This window comes from Manacus candei, unplaced genomic scaffold (genome assembly GCF_025592945.1).
Source record: "Manacus candei isolate 608988 ecotype Guabito, Panama unplaced genomic scaffold, ASM2559294v1 h1tg000470l, whole genome shotgun sequence".
NCBI lineage: Eukaryota > Metazoa > Chordata > Aves > Passeriformes > Pipridae > Manacus > Manacus candei.
The window spans coordinates 26,950-38,756 of NW_026138518.1; the positions used below are offsets into that span (position 1 = coordinate 26,950).

General features: G+C 64.1%; 3 protein-coding genes across 3 annotated transcripts; all 3 read left to right on the plus strand.

Moving 5' to 3' along the window:
- The first annotated feature begins 568 nt into the window (after nt 1-568).
- LOC127465710 (protein enabled homolog) lies at nt 569-1,958 on the plus strand. The gene is made up of 2 exons (XM_051776225.1): nt 569-731; nt 1,269-1,958. Exons 1-2 carry the CDS (start codon nt 612-614, stop codon nt 1,725-1,727), a joined length of 579 nt encoding a protein of 192 aa, XP_051632185.1. The 5' UTR covers nt 569-611; the 3' UTR covers nt 1,728-1,958.
- Nucleotides 1,959-2,095: 137 nt separating this feature from the next.
- LOC127465707 (F-box/WD repeat-containing protein 9-like) lies at nt 2,096-8,672 on the plus strand. The gene is given in 14 exon segments (XM_051776222.1): nt 2,096-2,116; nt 2,543-2,616; nt 2,618-2,684; nt 3,525-3,656; nt 3,734-3,846; nt 5,369-5,460; nt 6,705-6,829; nt 6,831-6,854; nt 7,418-7,456; nt 7,458-7,494; nt 7,497-7,531; nt 7,625-7,714; nt 8,288-8,353; nt 8,439-8,672. Coding segments are annotated over 14 exon segments (990 nt in total). The 3' UTR covers nt 8,514-8,672.
- Nucleotides 8,673-8,977: 305 nt separating this feature from the next.
- On the plus strand, nt 8,978-11,363 carry LOC127465711 (deoxyhypusine synthase-like). Its single transcript, XM_051776227.1, is given in 10 exon segments — nt 8,978-9,151; nt 9,153-9,242; nt 9,439-9,600; nt 9,863-9,984; nt 10,068-10,164; nt 10,303-10,389; nt 10,466-10,571; nt 10,651-10,754; nt 10,852-10,977; nt 11,065-11,363. Coding segments are annotated over 10 exon segments (1,140 nt in total). The 5' UTR covers nt 8,978-8,998; the 3' UTR covers nt 11,158-11,363.
- The last annotated feature ends 444 nt before the right edge of the window (nt 11,364-11,807 follow it).

Below are 11,807 nucleotides of genomic sequence, written 5' to 3' on the forward strand. Positions count from 1 at the left end.
TCAAAAACTGGGGCCGAAGGGTCCCAAAATCCTGGGAGGGGGGGGGAACGGGGCCCCAAAAACCCTGGTGGGAGGGGGCAAAAATCGGGGCTGAAGGGTCCCAAAAGGGGGGTCCCCGTTCCCGTTGAGGTGGGGTCGGTTCCTCTGTGTCCCCCCCGCCGTGTTCCCGTGTCCCCCCCCCCCGCATGGAGCCCCCGCCCCACCCCCCGACACGTCCATAGCAACACGTGGAGAGCCCCGAGCTTGGGGGGACGGAGGGAGGGGGCGCGGGGGGGGGCCGGGCGGCCGCCGTTGTGCTTCGTCGTGAGCGAGTCGGTGCCACGTGTTTGATTTTGCCCGTTTTGTTCCGTTTTTTACCGTTTACAGGGCGGGGGAGGGGGGGGGGGGGAAGGGTGGGATGGGGGGGGACGGGGCGAGGTTGCGTCGCGCGGGGCGGCACAAAAAAAGGCCGTTGGTGACCGTGCGCTGTGTCGGTGCCGTTTATTCCGGGGTGGGGGCAATGGGGGGGGCGCGGGGTGGGGTGGGGGGGAACTGGGGGGGTCCTGGGGAGGTCGCGGGGAGCACGTGGGTCCCTCTGGGGTCGCGCGCGGGTCTCTTCCGGCGCCGCTTTGATGGCGTCACGCCGAGGGTCGAGGCTGATTGGTGGGTTCCTGGGTCACGTGGGCACGCGGCGCGCCGGAAGCGGGTCCGGCCGTGGCCGTGGCGACGGGACGCGGCGGGGCCCGGACCCGGTACCGGGGGGGCGGGGGGCGGTGCGGGAAGGGGGGGGGGGATTTAGGGGGGTGGGAAGTGGGCTCGGGGTGCGGGACACGGCGGTCTGGGGGCTCTGGGGGGTTCGAGTGCGATGGGGTCGGTGTTGGGGCGGGTCCCGGTACCGCGGACCTGGTCGGGGGGTCTCGGTACCGGCGGTGTCTGGGAGGTGTTGAGGGGTCGCGGGAGGCTCAGGGATGTTGGGGGTTATCAGGACGCGGGGGCTCTGAGGGGGTGGGGTGGGGTGGGGCGGGGTCGGGGCGGGTCCCGGTACCGGGAGCTCAGGGATGGTCTGGGCAGGGGGGAAGTCTCGGTACCGGGGGAGTCGGGGGGATCGAGATGTGGGGGATCCCTGTACCGGGGGCATTTGGGGTTGGGGAAGTCCCGGTACCGGAGGGTTTTGGGGGATCGGGGCGGGGGGTCACTCCCTGTCACGGACCGGGGGGGGCAACACCGGACCCGGGGGGGGTCCCCACCGTCTCCCGGTGGTCCCTCTCAGCACTGACCCTCCCCCTCAGCCATGGACGGGCCCCCCGGCCCCGCCGCCCCCCCCTCGGACCCCGAGCGACCGCCGCAAGAGCCCGAGAGCCCCCCGGGACCCCTCCAGGGACCCCCCCCGGGCGGGGGGCGGGCGGGGCCGGGCGGCGGCGGCGGCGGGGGGGTCTCGGGGGGGGGGGCTCCTGTCGCTGCCCCCGGAGGTGCTGCTGCGGATCTGCGGGTTCCTGCGGGCGCGGGACGTGCGGCGGGTCCTGCCCCGGGTGTGCCGGGCGCTGCGGGACCTGGCCCGGGACAGCCTGTCCTGGCGGCTGCGGCTCCAGCAGCGCGCCCGCCGCCCCCTCCCGCCGCTGCCAGGTGGGTCTGGGGGCGACCGGGACACCCTCCCCCCCCCGGGCCTTGGGGGACCCCCAAAGATTCCCTGCTGGGGTGGCCAGGGGGGCATCCTGTGTGTTCTCCCCCCTCGTTGTTTGTGGGTCTGATGCTCCCAAGGGGGCTTGGGGGGGCAGGAGGGGACCCACACATTTCCTTGGGGACCCCCCTGATTCCTCCATTTCCTTGAGAACCCCCTCGACCCCCCCATTTCCTTGAGGACCCCTCTAACTCTCTCATTTTCCTGGGATACACTGGGAGGGGTTGGGGGGGGACCCCAAAGGTGTCCCCGGGGTGGGTGGTGGGATGTCCTGGGTTCCCCCCCCAGTGTTTGTGGGTCTGATGCTCCCAAGGGGGTCTTGGGGGGGGTGGGAGACCCCTGCATTTCCTTGGGGGACCCCCTTGACTCCCTCATTTTCCTGGGATACGCTGGGAGGGGTTGGGGGACCCCAAAGGTGTCCCCGGGGTGGGGGGTGGGATGTCCTGGGTCCCCCCCCCGGTATTTGTGGGTCTTGACGCTCTGAGGGGGGTTCGGGGGTGGAAATGGGGATCTTGGGGACCCCCCCCCCCGGTATTTGTGGGTCTGACACTCTGAGGGGGGTTCGGGGGTGGAAATGGGGGACCTTGGGGACCCCCCCCTTTCCCACTGTTTGTGGGTTTGGACACTCTGGGGGGGGTCAGGGGTGGAAATGGGGGACCTTGGGGACCCCCCCCCCAGTATCTGTGGGTCTGGTGCTCTGAGGGGGATCAGGGGTGGAAATGGGGACCTTGGGGACCCCCCCCTTTTCCCCCCCCATTCCCCCCTGTGCCCCCCATTCTCCCCCCGAGGTGTCTCTGGGGGGACCCTCCCAGTGCCCTCCTGAGTCCCCCCCATGACACTTTGCCCCCCCCCCCCCCCCCCCCGTTTTCGGGACCCCCCCCTCAGAGTCGGGGGTTCGACTGGGCGGCCGCCTGCGAGGACCTGGAGGAGCACCTGGAGCGCTGGGGGGCCGGGGGGGGCCCCCATGGAGCACTTCTCCCTGGACGAGGGGCACTTCGCCTCCGTGGACTCCGTCCTGCTTCTCCAGGTGGGACCCCCGGGGGAGGGGAGCAGGGGGGGCTGGATCCCCGAGGGAGGGTCCTGGATCCCCCCCCTCCCAGGGAGGGCTTCCCCACTCACCTGTCACCCTCCCCTCACTTCCAAGAGGGATCCCAGAGGGGTCTCCACTTCACCTGTCCCCCCCCCCCAATCCAGGGGGGCTCTCAGGGTTTTTTTCCCCTTTCACCTGTTCCCCCTCCCCAGTTCAGGGGGGCTCCCAGGGGGGGTTTTCCCCTCTCACCTGTCCCCCCCCCCCCCAAATCAAGGGGGGATCCCAGAGGGGTCTTCACCTCACCTGTCCCCTCTGTCCCAAGGGGGGGGGGGGTCTCCCTGTGTGTCCTGGGGGGGCTCCCTGTGCATTTTTCCCCTCTCACCCGTGTCCCCCCCCAATCCAGGGGGGCTCCCTGTGTGTCCTGGGGGGGCTCCCAGGGGATTTTTCCCCTCTCACCCGTGTCCCCCCCCAATCCAGGGGGGCTCCCAGGGGGTTTTTCCCCTCTCTCCCGTGTCCCCCCCCCAATCCAGGGGGGCTCCCAGGGGGTTTCCCCCTCTCACCCGTGTCCCCCCCACTCCAGGGGGGCTCCCTGTGCGTCTCGGGGGGCTCCCAGGGGGTTTCCCCCTCTCACCCGTGTCCCCCCCACTCCAGGGGGGCTCCCTGTGCGTCTCGGGGGGCTCCCAGGGGGTTTCCCCCTCCTCACCCGTGTCCCCCCCTCTCCAGGGGGGCTCCCTGTGTGTCCTGGGGGGGCTCCCAGGGGGTTTTTCCCCTCTCACCCGTGTCCCCCTCCCCAATCCAGGGGGTTTCCCCCTCTCACCCTTGTCCCCCCCACTCCAGGGGGGCTCCCTGTGCGTCTCGGGGGGCCGGGACCGCAACGTGAACCTTTGGGACCTGCGGGAGCTGGGCCGGGGCCCCCCCGGGAAGGTTCTGGTCAAGGCTCTGGGCTCGGGGCGCAGCGGGACGCACAAGGTGGGCTTGAGACTCCCCCCCCCCTCCCTCCCCGAGTGTTCTGGGGGGGGTCCCGCAGCACTTTGGGGTCCCCCCAGGGCTGGGTTTGGTGCTTGGCCGCGCGAGGGTCCCGCGTCTGCTCCGGCTCCTGGGACAGCACCGTCAAACTCTGGGACCTGGAGGCCGAGGGGCAGCAGTTCGGGGAGATCAGGTACGGCCAGGGGGGGTTGGGGGTTAGTATTTTATATATTTTTTTTATATAATTTTATATATATTTTTCTATATATTTATTTATAGTTTTTCTATATTTTTCTATATATTTTATATATATTTATATATGTATTTGTATGTATATTTTATATGTGTTTTTATATATTTATGTATTTTTATATATTTATATATTTAAATATATTTTATATGTTTTATATATGTTTTATATATTTTTATATATATTTTATATATTTTATATGTATTTTAATATATTTATGTGTCTAAATATATTTTATATGGTTTATATATTTTTTATACATTTTTATATATTTTTAATATATTTTATATGTATTGGTATATATTTATGTATTTTTATATATTTATATGTATTTTTATATATTTTATATGTTTTATATATTTTTATATATTTTAATATATATTTTATATATTTTATATATATCTTTTATATACTTTATATATATTTTAATATATTTTTATATATATTTTTATATATTTTATATATATTTATGTATTTTTATATATTTATGTGTTTTATATATTTTATATGCTTTATATATATTTTAATATGTTTATAATTTTTCCTATATTTCTTTTTATATTTATATTTAAACACATAAATATTTATATTGTGTGTATTATATATTAAAATTTTTATATTTCATATAAATACATAAATATATAAATTTTTCTATTTTTTAAATATTTGATATATAAAATTCATTATACATAAAATTTATATATACTTATATTTATTTATATATGATATATAAGTATATAAATATCTCTTTAATATATTTATATATTTAATAGTAAATATTAATATATTATACATAATATATGTATACATGTATTATACATAACATAATTATGTATATAATTACATATATATGTATATATGTATATATATGTATATATGTATATATATGTATATGCATATATATATATGTACATATATGTATATATATGTACATATATGTATATATATGTACATATATGTATATATATGTACATATATATATGTATATATATTTATATACATATATATGTATATACATATACATATATAACATATATGTATATACATGTACATATATATATGTCTAGTATATTAATATTTACTATTATAATACTTACTATTATATATAATTATGTATACATAATTATACAATAATGTAATTATAACATTGTTATAGCAATATACAATACATTTACATATCCTATATCATTACATTAATATGCAATTGCATATTATAACGAGGAAGAATTTTAATTAATTTAACAATCCATTATATTATAATGAGGAAGAATTTTAATTAATTTAACAATCCCCCCCACATCCCAGGGGGGCCGTTCCCACCCCGCCCGTGTCCCCCCCCAGTTCCCCCCTCGATCCCAGGGGGGTCGTTCCCCCCTCCCCCGTCTCCCCCCGATTTATTGACGAGGTCGAAGCCCCCTCACCCCCCTCTGGGGGGTCCCTGGGCCCCCCCAAACTGCCCCCCCAGGGAGAAGGCGGCCGTGCTGTGCCTCTCCTACGGCCCCGACGTCCTCGTCACCGGCACCTACGACAAAACCGTCACCGTCTACGACCCCCGAGGTACGGGGGGGGTCTGGGGGGGACCCTGGGACTGGAGGGGGGTCCCTGGGGGGGCTTGGGGAGCATTGGGGTGACCCACAGGACTGGAGGGGGGGCCCTGGGGGGGGATTGGGGAGCATTGGGGTGACCCACAGGACTGGAGGGGGGGCCCTGGGGGGGGATTGGGGGGCGTTGGGGGGACCCCCAGGACTGGAGGGACTGAGGGGGGTCTTTGGGGGGGCCTGGGAGCATTGGGGGGACCCCTGGGACTGGAGGGACTGAGGGGGGTCCTGGGGGGGGCTTGAGGAGCATTGGGGGGACCCCCAGGACTGGAGGGGGGGCCCTGGGGGGGCTTGGGGGGCGTTGGGGGGACCCCCAGGACTGGAGGGGGGTCCCTGGGGGGGCTTGGGGGGCGTTGGGGGGACCCCCAGGACTGGAGGGGGGTCCCTGGGGGGGCCTGGGAAGCGTTGGGGGGACCCCCAGGACTGGAGGGACTTGGGGAGGGGCACTGGGGGGGCTTGGGGAGCATTGAGGGGACCCCCACGACTGGAGGGACTGGGGGGGGGTCCTGGGGGGGGCCTGGGGAGCACTGGTAGGACCCCCAGGACTGGAGGGATTGAGGGGGGTCCCTGGGGGGGGGCTTGGGGAGCATTGGGGGGGACCCCTGGGACTGGAGGGACTGGGGGAGGATCCCAGGACTGGGACCTCAGTGGGGGGACCTGGTTGGGGGGGTGAATCAGGGTTTGGGGGCGGATCAGCCCTTGGGGGGTCCTGCTGATGTGCCCCCACAGCCAGGCAGTTGGGGGGGTCTCAGGGGCAGGCCCAGGTGGGCAGTTGGGGGGGTTTTAGAGTTCCCCCTGTGCCCCCCCAGCTGGGCAGTTGGGGGGGGGTTTTAGAGTTCCCCCTGTGCCCCCCCAGCTGGGCAGGCCCAGGTGGGCAGCTGGGGGGGGGTCTCAGGTGTGCCCCTGTGCCCCCCCAGCCATGCAGGCTCAGGTGGGCAGTTGGGGGGTCTCAGGTGTCCCCCTGTGCCCTCCCAACCGGGCAGTTGGGGGGTCTCAGGAGCAGGCCCAGGTGGTCAGTTGGGGGGTCTCAGGGGTCCTCCCTGTGCCCCCCCCAGCCGGGCAGGCCCAGGTGGGCAGTCGGGGGGGGGTGTCTCAGGGGTCCCCCTGTGTCCCCCCTGTGCCCCCCCCAGCCGGGGCAGGGGCCCAGGTGGGCAGTTGGGGGGTCTCAGGTGTCCCCCTGTGTCCCCCCCTGTGCCCCCCCAGCCGGGCAGGCCCAGGTGGGCAGTTACAAGCCCCACGCCAACGCGGTGCTGGCCCTGGCGGCCGACGAGCGGCTCATCGTGTCGGGCAGCGAGGACCGGACCCTGGTGGTCTTCGACCGCAGGGCCGGGGGGGGTCCTGCAGCGCCTGCAGGTGGGGCTGGACCCCCCCTCCTCCCCGGGGGGCTGGGAGGCTCCCCGGCCCCCCCCCAGGGCCCTTGGGGGGTCCGTCACTGGGGTGGGGAGGGAACCTGTCCTGGGTTGGGGAGACCCCTTTTTGGGTTGAGGGGTCCATCATTGGGTTGGGGAGCTCCTTTCAGAGTTGGGGGGTCCCTCACTGGGGTGGGGAGACCCTTTTAGGGTTGGGGGGCGTCCATCACTGGGTTGGGGAGACCCTTTTAGGGTTGGGGGGGCGTCCATCACTGGGTTGGGGGGGTCCATCACTGGGTTGGGGGGTCCATCATTGGGTTTGGGAGCTCCTTTTAGAGTTGGGGGGGGCCTGTGCTGGGTTTGGGGGGATCCTCACTGGCTTGGGAGGTGGGACCTGTGCTGGGTTTGGGGAGCAGCTCGTTGGGGTTGGGGGGGTCCATCCCTGGGTTTGAGGACCCTCAATAGTTTGGGGAGCCCCTCTCAGGGCCGGGGGGGGGACCCATGCTGGCCAAGGGGGGGTCCCTGCCCTCTCTGAGGTGCCATTTAGGGCCGTGTTCCCCCCCCCAGCTGGACAATTACCTGCTGTCCATGTCCTACGGGGGGTCCCCAGCTCTGGGCCGGGGACAACCAGGGCCACGTTTACCTCTTGGCAGCACCGGCGGCGTTTTCCAGCCCCTCCGGGTATGGGGGGGGGTCTTTGGGGGGGGGGTGTGGGGGGTCTGGGTGGCCCCCCAGGCCTCACGGGGGTCCCCTGTGTGTGTGTCCCCCCCCCAGTACTTCGACGTGGGGCACCAGCTGCAGATCACGGGGCTCTGGCACTCGCTGGGATCCCTCTACACTACGAGCACCGACAAGACCCTCAGGGTGGGGGGGCTCTCTCTGGGCTGGGGGGGGGGCTCAGGGGGCCGTGGTGGGATGGGAGGGGGCCAGGCTGGGCTGGGGGAGGGTCCTCACTGGATTGGGGGGGGCTCCTGTGGGGCCTGGGGAGACCCTTGTCAGGTGGGGGGTGGTGGGAGGCATCACTGGGTTGTGGGGCCCTTGTTGGACTTGGGGGGGCCCTCATTGGGTTGTGGGGCCCTCATTGGACTTGGGGGGGCCCTCACTGGATTTGGGGGGGTAATGGTGGGTTAGGGGTGGCCGGGCTGGGCTGGGGGAGGGTCCTCACTGGTTTAGAGGGGCCCTCGTGGGGCTTGGGGGGCTCTTTCAGGGTTGGGGAACCCCTTTCTGGGCTGGGGGGCCCTCTCTGGGTTGGGGGGGCTCATGCTGGACTGGAGGGGGACCCTTTCAGGGCTCTGGGGGATCCCTCACTGGGCTGGGGGGGGCCTGCCAGTGTTGAGAAGCCCCTTGCTGTGTCGGGGGGGGGGGGGGGGGGGCTGCTGCTCCCCCCGAGGGGGTCTTGGGGGGCTCCCACCATCACTCCCCCTCCTCTCCCCACAGATCCACATTCCCACCGACCCCCCCCGGACCATCTGCTCCTGGACACACGACGACGTCCTGAACGGGGTGAGGACCCTGTGACCCCCCCCCCCCCCCAGTGCCCCCCTTCACCCCCCTCCGGTGCCCCCCTGACCCTCCTGTGCCCCCCCAGATCAGTGTGGACGGAGACGTGGTGGCCGCGGCCTCGGGGGGGCTCTCGGTCGAGGTTTGGAGGCTCCGGACCTGACTCGGGGCCTGGGGGGGCCCTCCTGCAGGGTGGGGGGCTCAGCCCGAGCCCCCCGGGGCCCCCCCTGCGCCCCCAACGTGAGAGGGAGGCTGGGCCCGGATCCGGGGTCTGGGTGTGGCTGGAAGCTGTTGGTTGTATTAAAGAATTGGACTGGAGCGGGGTTTGTGTCCCCCCGCGGTTTTGGGGGTGAATTCGAGGGGGCAGGGGGGGTTGCGGAGGTTTCGGGGCTCTGTCGGCACCGAGGCCGTTCGCGTCCGCGCGGCTCTTGGCGCTCCGCGGCCGCCGTAGCGCCAAGATGGCGGCGCGCGGGCCACCGGCAGTGTAGGAACCAAGATGGCGGCGCGCGGGCCACCGGCAGTGTAGGAACCAAGATGGCGGCGCGCGGCTGTACGGCGGCGGAGGGCGGCCCAAGAAGGTAGCGCGCAGGCGCACGGCGGGGTGGGGGCGGCCCAAGATGGCGGCGCCCTGAGCGGCACGGCCGAGCCATGGCGGCCCCGGGAGAGGCTCCGGGGGAGGTCCCGGAACCGACCCCGGGCCCCGGAGAACCCCCGGCCGAGGCGCTCCGGGCCGTGCTGCGGCCCAGCGGGGCCCTGCCGGCCGAGGCGCTGCCGGTGCGCGGGTACGACTTCGCGAGCGGCCCCCGACCTGGCGGAGCTGCTCCGCTCCTTCCGCACCACCGGCTTCCAGGCCACGAGCTTCGCGCGGGCCGTGGCCGAGATCCAGAGGATGGTGCGGGCACGGGGGGGGGGGGGGGCACAGGGGGGAAAGGGGGGTCCTGGGAGGCGTCAAACGGGGAGGGAAGTCCCGGGGAGGGGTCCCAGGGCCGTTCCCGTGGGTCACATCGGGGGGAGGGGGTGGCCGGGTGGGGATCCGGGAGGGAATCCCGGTGGTCCCGTTTTGACCTACCCTCCGTTCCTCCCCCCAGATCTCGGCCAAGCTGCAGCCCCTGACTCCAGAGCAGCGGGAACGGGGGGCCCTGGCGGGGCCGCGGCCGCCCTCGGGCTGCACCATCTTCCTGGGCTTCACCTCCAACCTCGTGAGCTCCGGGGTCAGGGAGAGCATCCGATACCTCGTCCAGCACGGAATGGTGACCGGGGGACACTGGGGACATGGGGGGGACACCTGGGACAGGGCGGGACAGCAGGGATGGGGAGGGGAAGAGCAGGGATGGGGAGGACACTTGGGGACTTGGGGGGGGGTCACCTGGGACAGGTGGGGACATGGGGACACAGCTCTGCAGTCAGGAATGGGGATGGGGGGGACAAGGGACACCTGGGGGACGGGGTGTCCCCGAGATCCCTGGGGTGTCCCCAGGGTGTCCCCAGGGCCCTGAGCCCCTCCCTGTGCAGGTGGACGTGCTGGTGACCACGGCGGGGGGGGTGGAGGAGGACCTGATCAAGTGCCTGGCACCCACCTACATCGGGGACTTCCACCTGCGGGGCCGGGACCTGCGGGAGAGCGGCATCAACAGGTCTGGGGGGGGGAGATGGGAGGCCGGGGACCCCTCTGGGGCCACCTCCGGGCTCACCTCGGGGTCGTTTTGGGGTCCCCCAGGATCGGGAACCTGCTGGTGCCCAACGACAACTACTGCAAGTTTGAGGACTGGCTGATGCCCATCCTGGACCGGATGGTGGAGGAGCAGGACACGCAGGTGAGGGGGGGACACCCACCCACCTGAGAAGGTTTGTGGGGTCCCTGGACACCTGAGTTGCCCCTGGCTCTGGGTGGGGTTTGAGGGGGTCCCAGGACCCCCCCAAGCCAGGGGTCCTGACCCCGGTTTCCCCCCCAGGGCGTGCGGTGGACACCGTCCCGGGTGATCGCGCGGCTGGGGAAGGAGATCAACCACCCCGAGTCGGTCTGTTACTGGGCCCAGAAGGTACTGGGGGGCACTGGGAAGCACTGGGGGACTCTGCGGGGTGTCACCAGGGATTTCACCGTGTCCCCCCTCTCAGAACAACATCCCGGTGCTGAGCCCGGCGCTCACCGACGGCTCCCTCGGGGACATGATCTTCTTCCACTCCTACAAGCGCCCGGGGCTGGTGCTGGACATTGTGGAGGGTGAGTGACCCGCCAGGGGTTCCCCTCTGGGGTTTTGGGGGGGTCTCCAGGTGTCCTGACCCCCCCTCTTTGCCCGCAGACCTGCGGCTCATCAACACCCAGGCCATCTTCGCCCACAAGACGGGGATGATCATCCTGGGCGGGGGCCTGGTCAAGCACCACATCGCCAACGCCAACCTCATGGTGAGGGGGCTTGGAGGGGGTGGCTGGGGGTGTCCCAGGGGTGGGGAGGGGGCACAGGGACCCCCCCCAGGACTCACAGCTGTGTCCCCCCCATCAGCGGAACGGCGCCGACTTCTCTGTGTACGTGAACACGGCGCAGGAGTTCGACGGCTCCGACTCGGGCGCGCGGCCGGACGAGGCCGTGTCCTGGGGCAAGATCCGCGTGGACGCCACCCCCGTCAAGGTGGGGGGGTCCAGGGGAGTCTGGGGGGGAAGGTTTGGGGGGGGCTTTGGAAGGGGGAGAGCCCCCTGACTCCCTCCCCTGGCGCAGGTTTACGCCGACGCCTCGCTGGTGTTCCCGTTGCTGGTGGCCGAGACCTTCGCCCGCAGCGCCGACGCCTTCCCGGTGCCAGGGGGGCACTGAGGGACTCCCCGGCTCGGGGGTGACCCACACACATCCCCAGGGTGGGGGACAGTGGGGTGACACCCCCTGGGAGGACGGGGGGTACAGGAGACCTCCATGCCTGCCCTCCCCTGTCCGTGTCCCCTCATCCCCATCCCCTTGTCCCCGATCCCCTCCCCGCTGCTTGTATTTATTTGAGCTCCCAATAAACCACGGCCGGGTCTCCACTCAGGGGGGGTTTATTCCTCATTCCAGGCGAACCTGGGGGGGGCCCCCAGCCCCTCGAACCAACCCCCCCAGTGCTGTCAGGTGTCGGGGTCCCCCTCTGGCTGGAAGTTCTCCTCCCTCCACAGCGTCACCTGGCCCTGGGTGGCCGCCAGCACGCAGGGCAGGCGCGGGTGGAAGGCCAAGGACTGCACCACCCCCGTGCCCACGGGCAGGCTGAGCGCCAATGAGCCCTGGGGGGACATGAGAGGGTCAGTGAGGGGCTGGGGGGTCCCCAAAGCCCCTCCCAGCACCTTCTGCTCACCTCCACCAGGTCCCAGAAGTAGACGTGGCCGTCCTCGGAGGCGCAGCCCACGTGCGTGTCCTGCTCGCTCAGGACGCAGTCCAGCCTGTACGTGGTGCTGCGGTGCCCCGTGTACCTGGGCAGGGGGGCTGGGGGTGAGGGG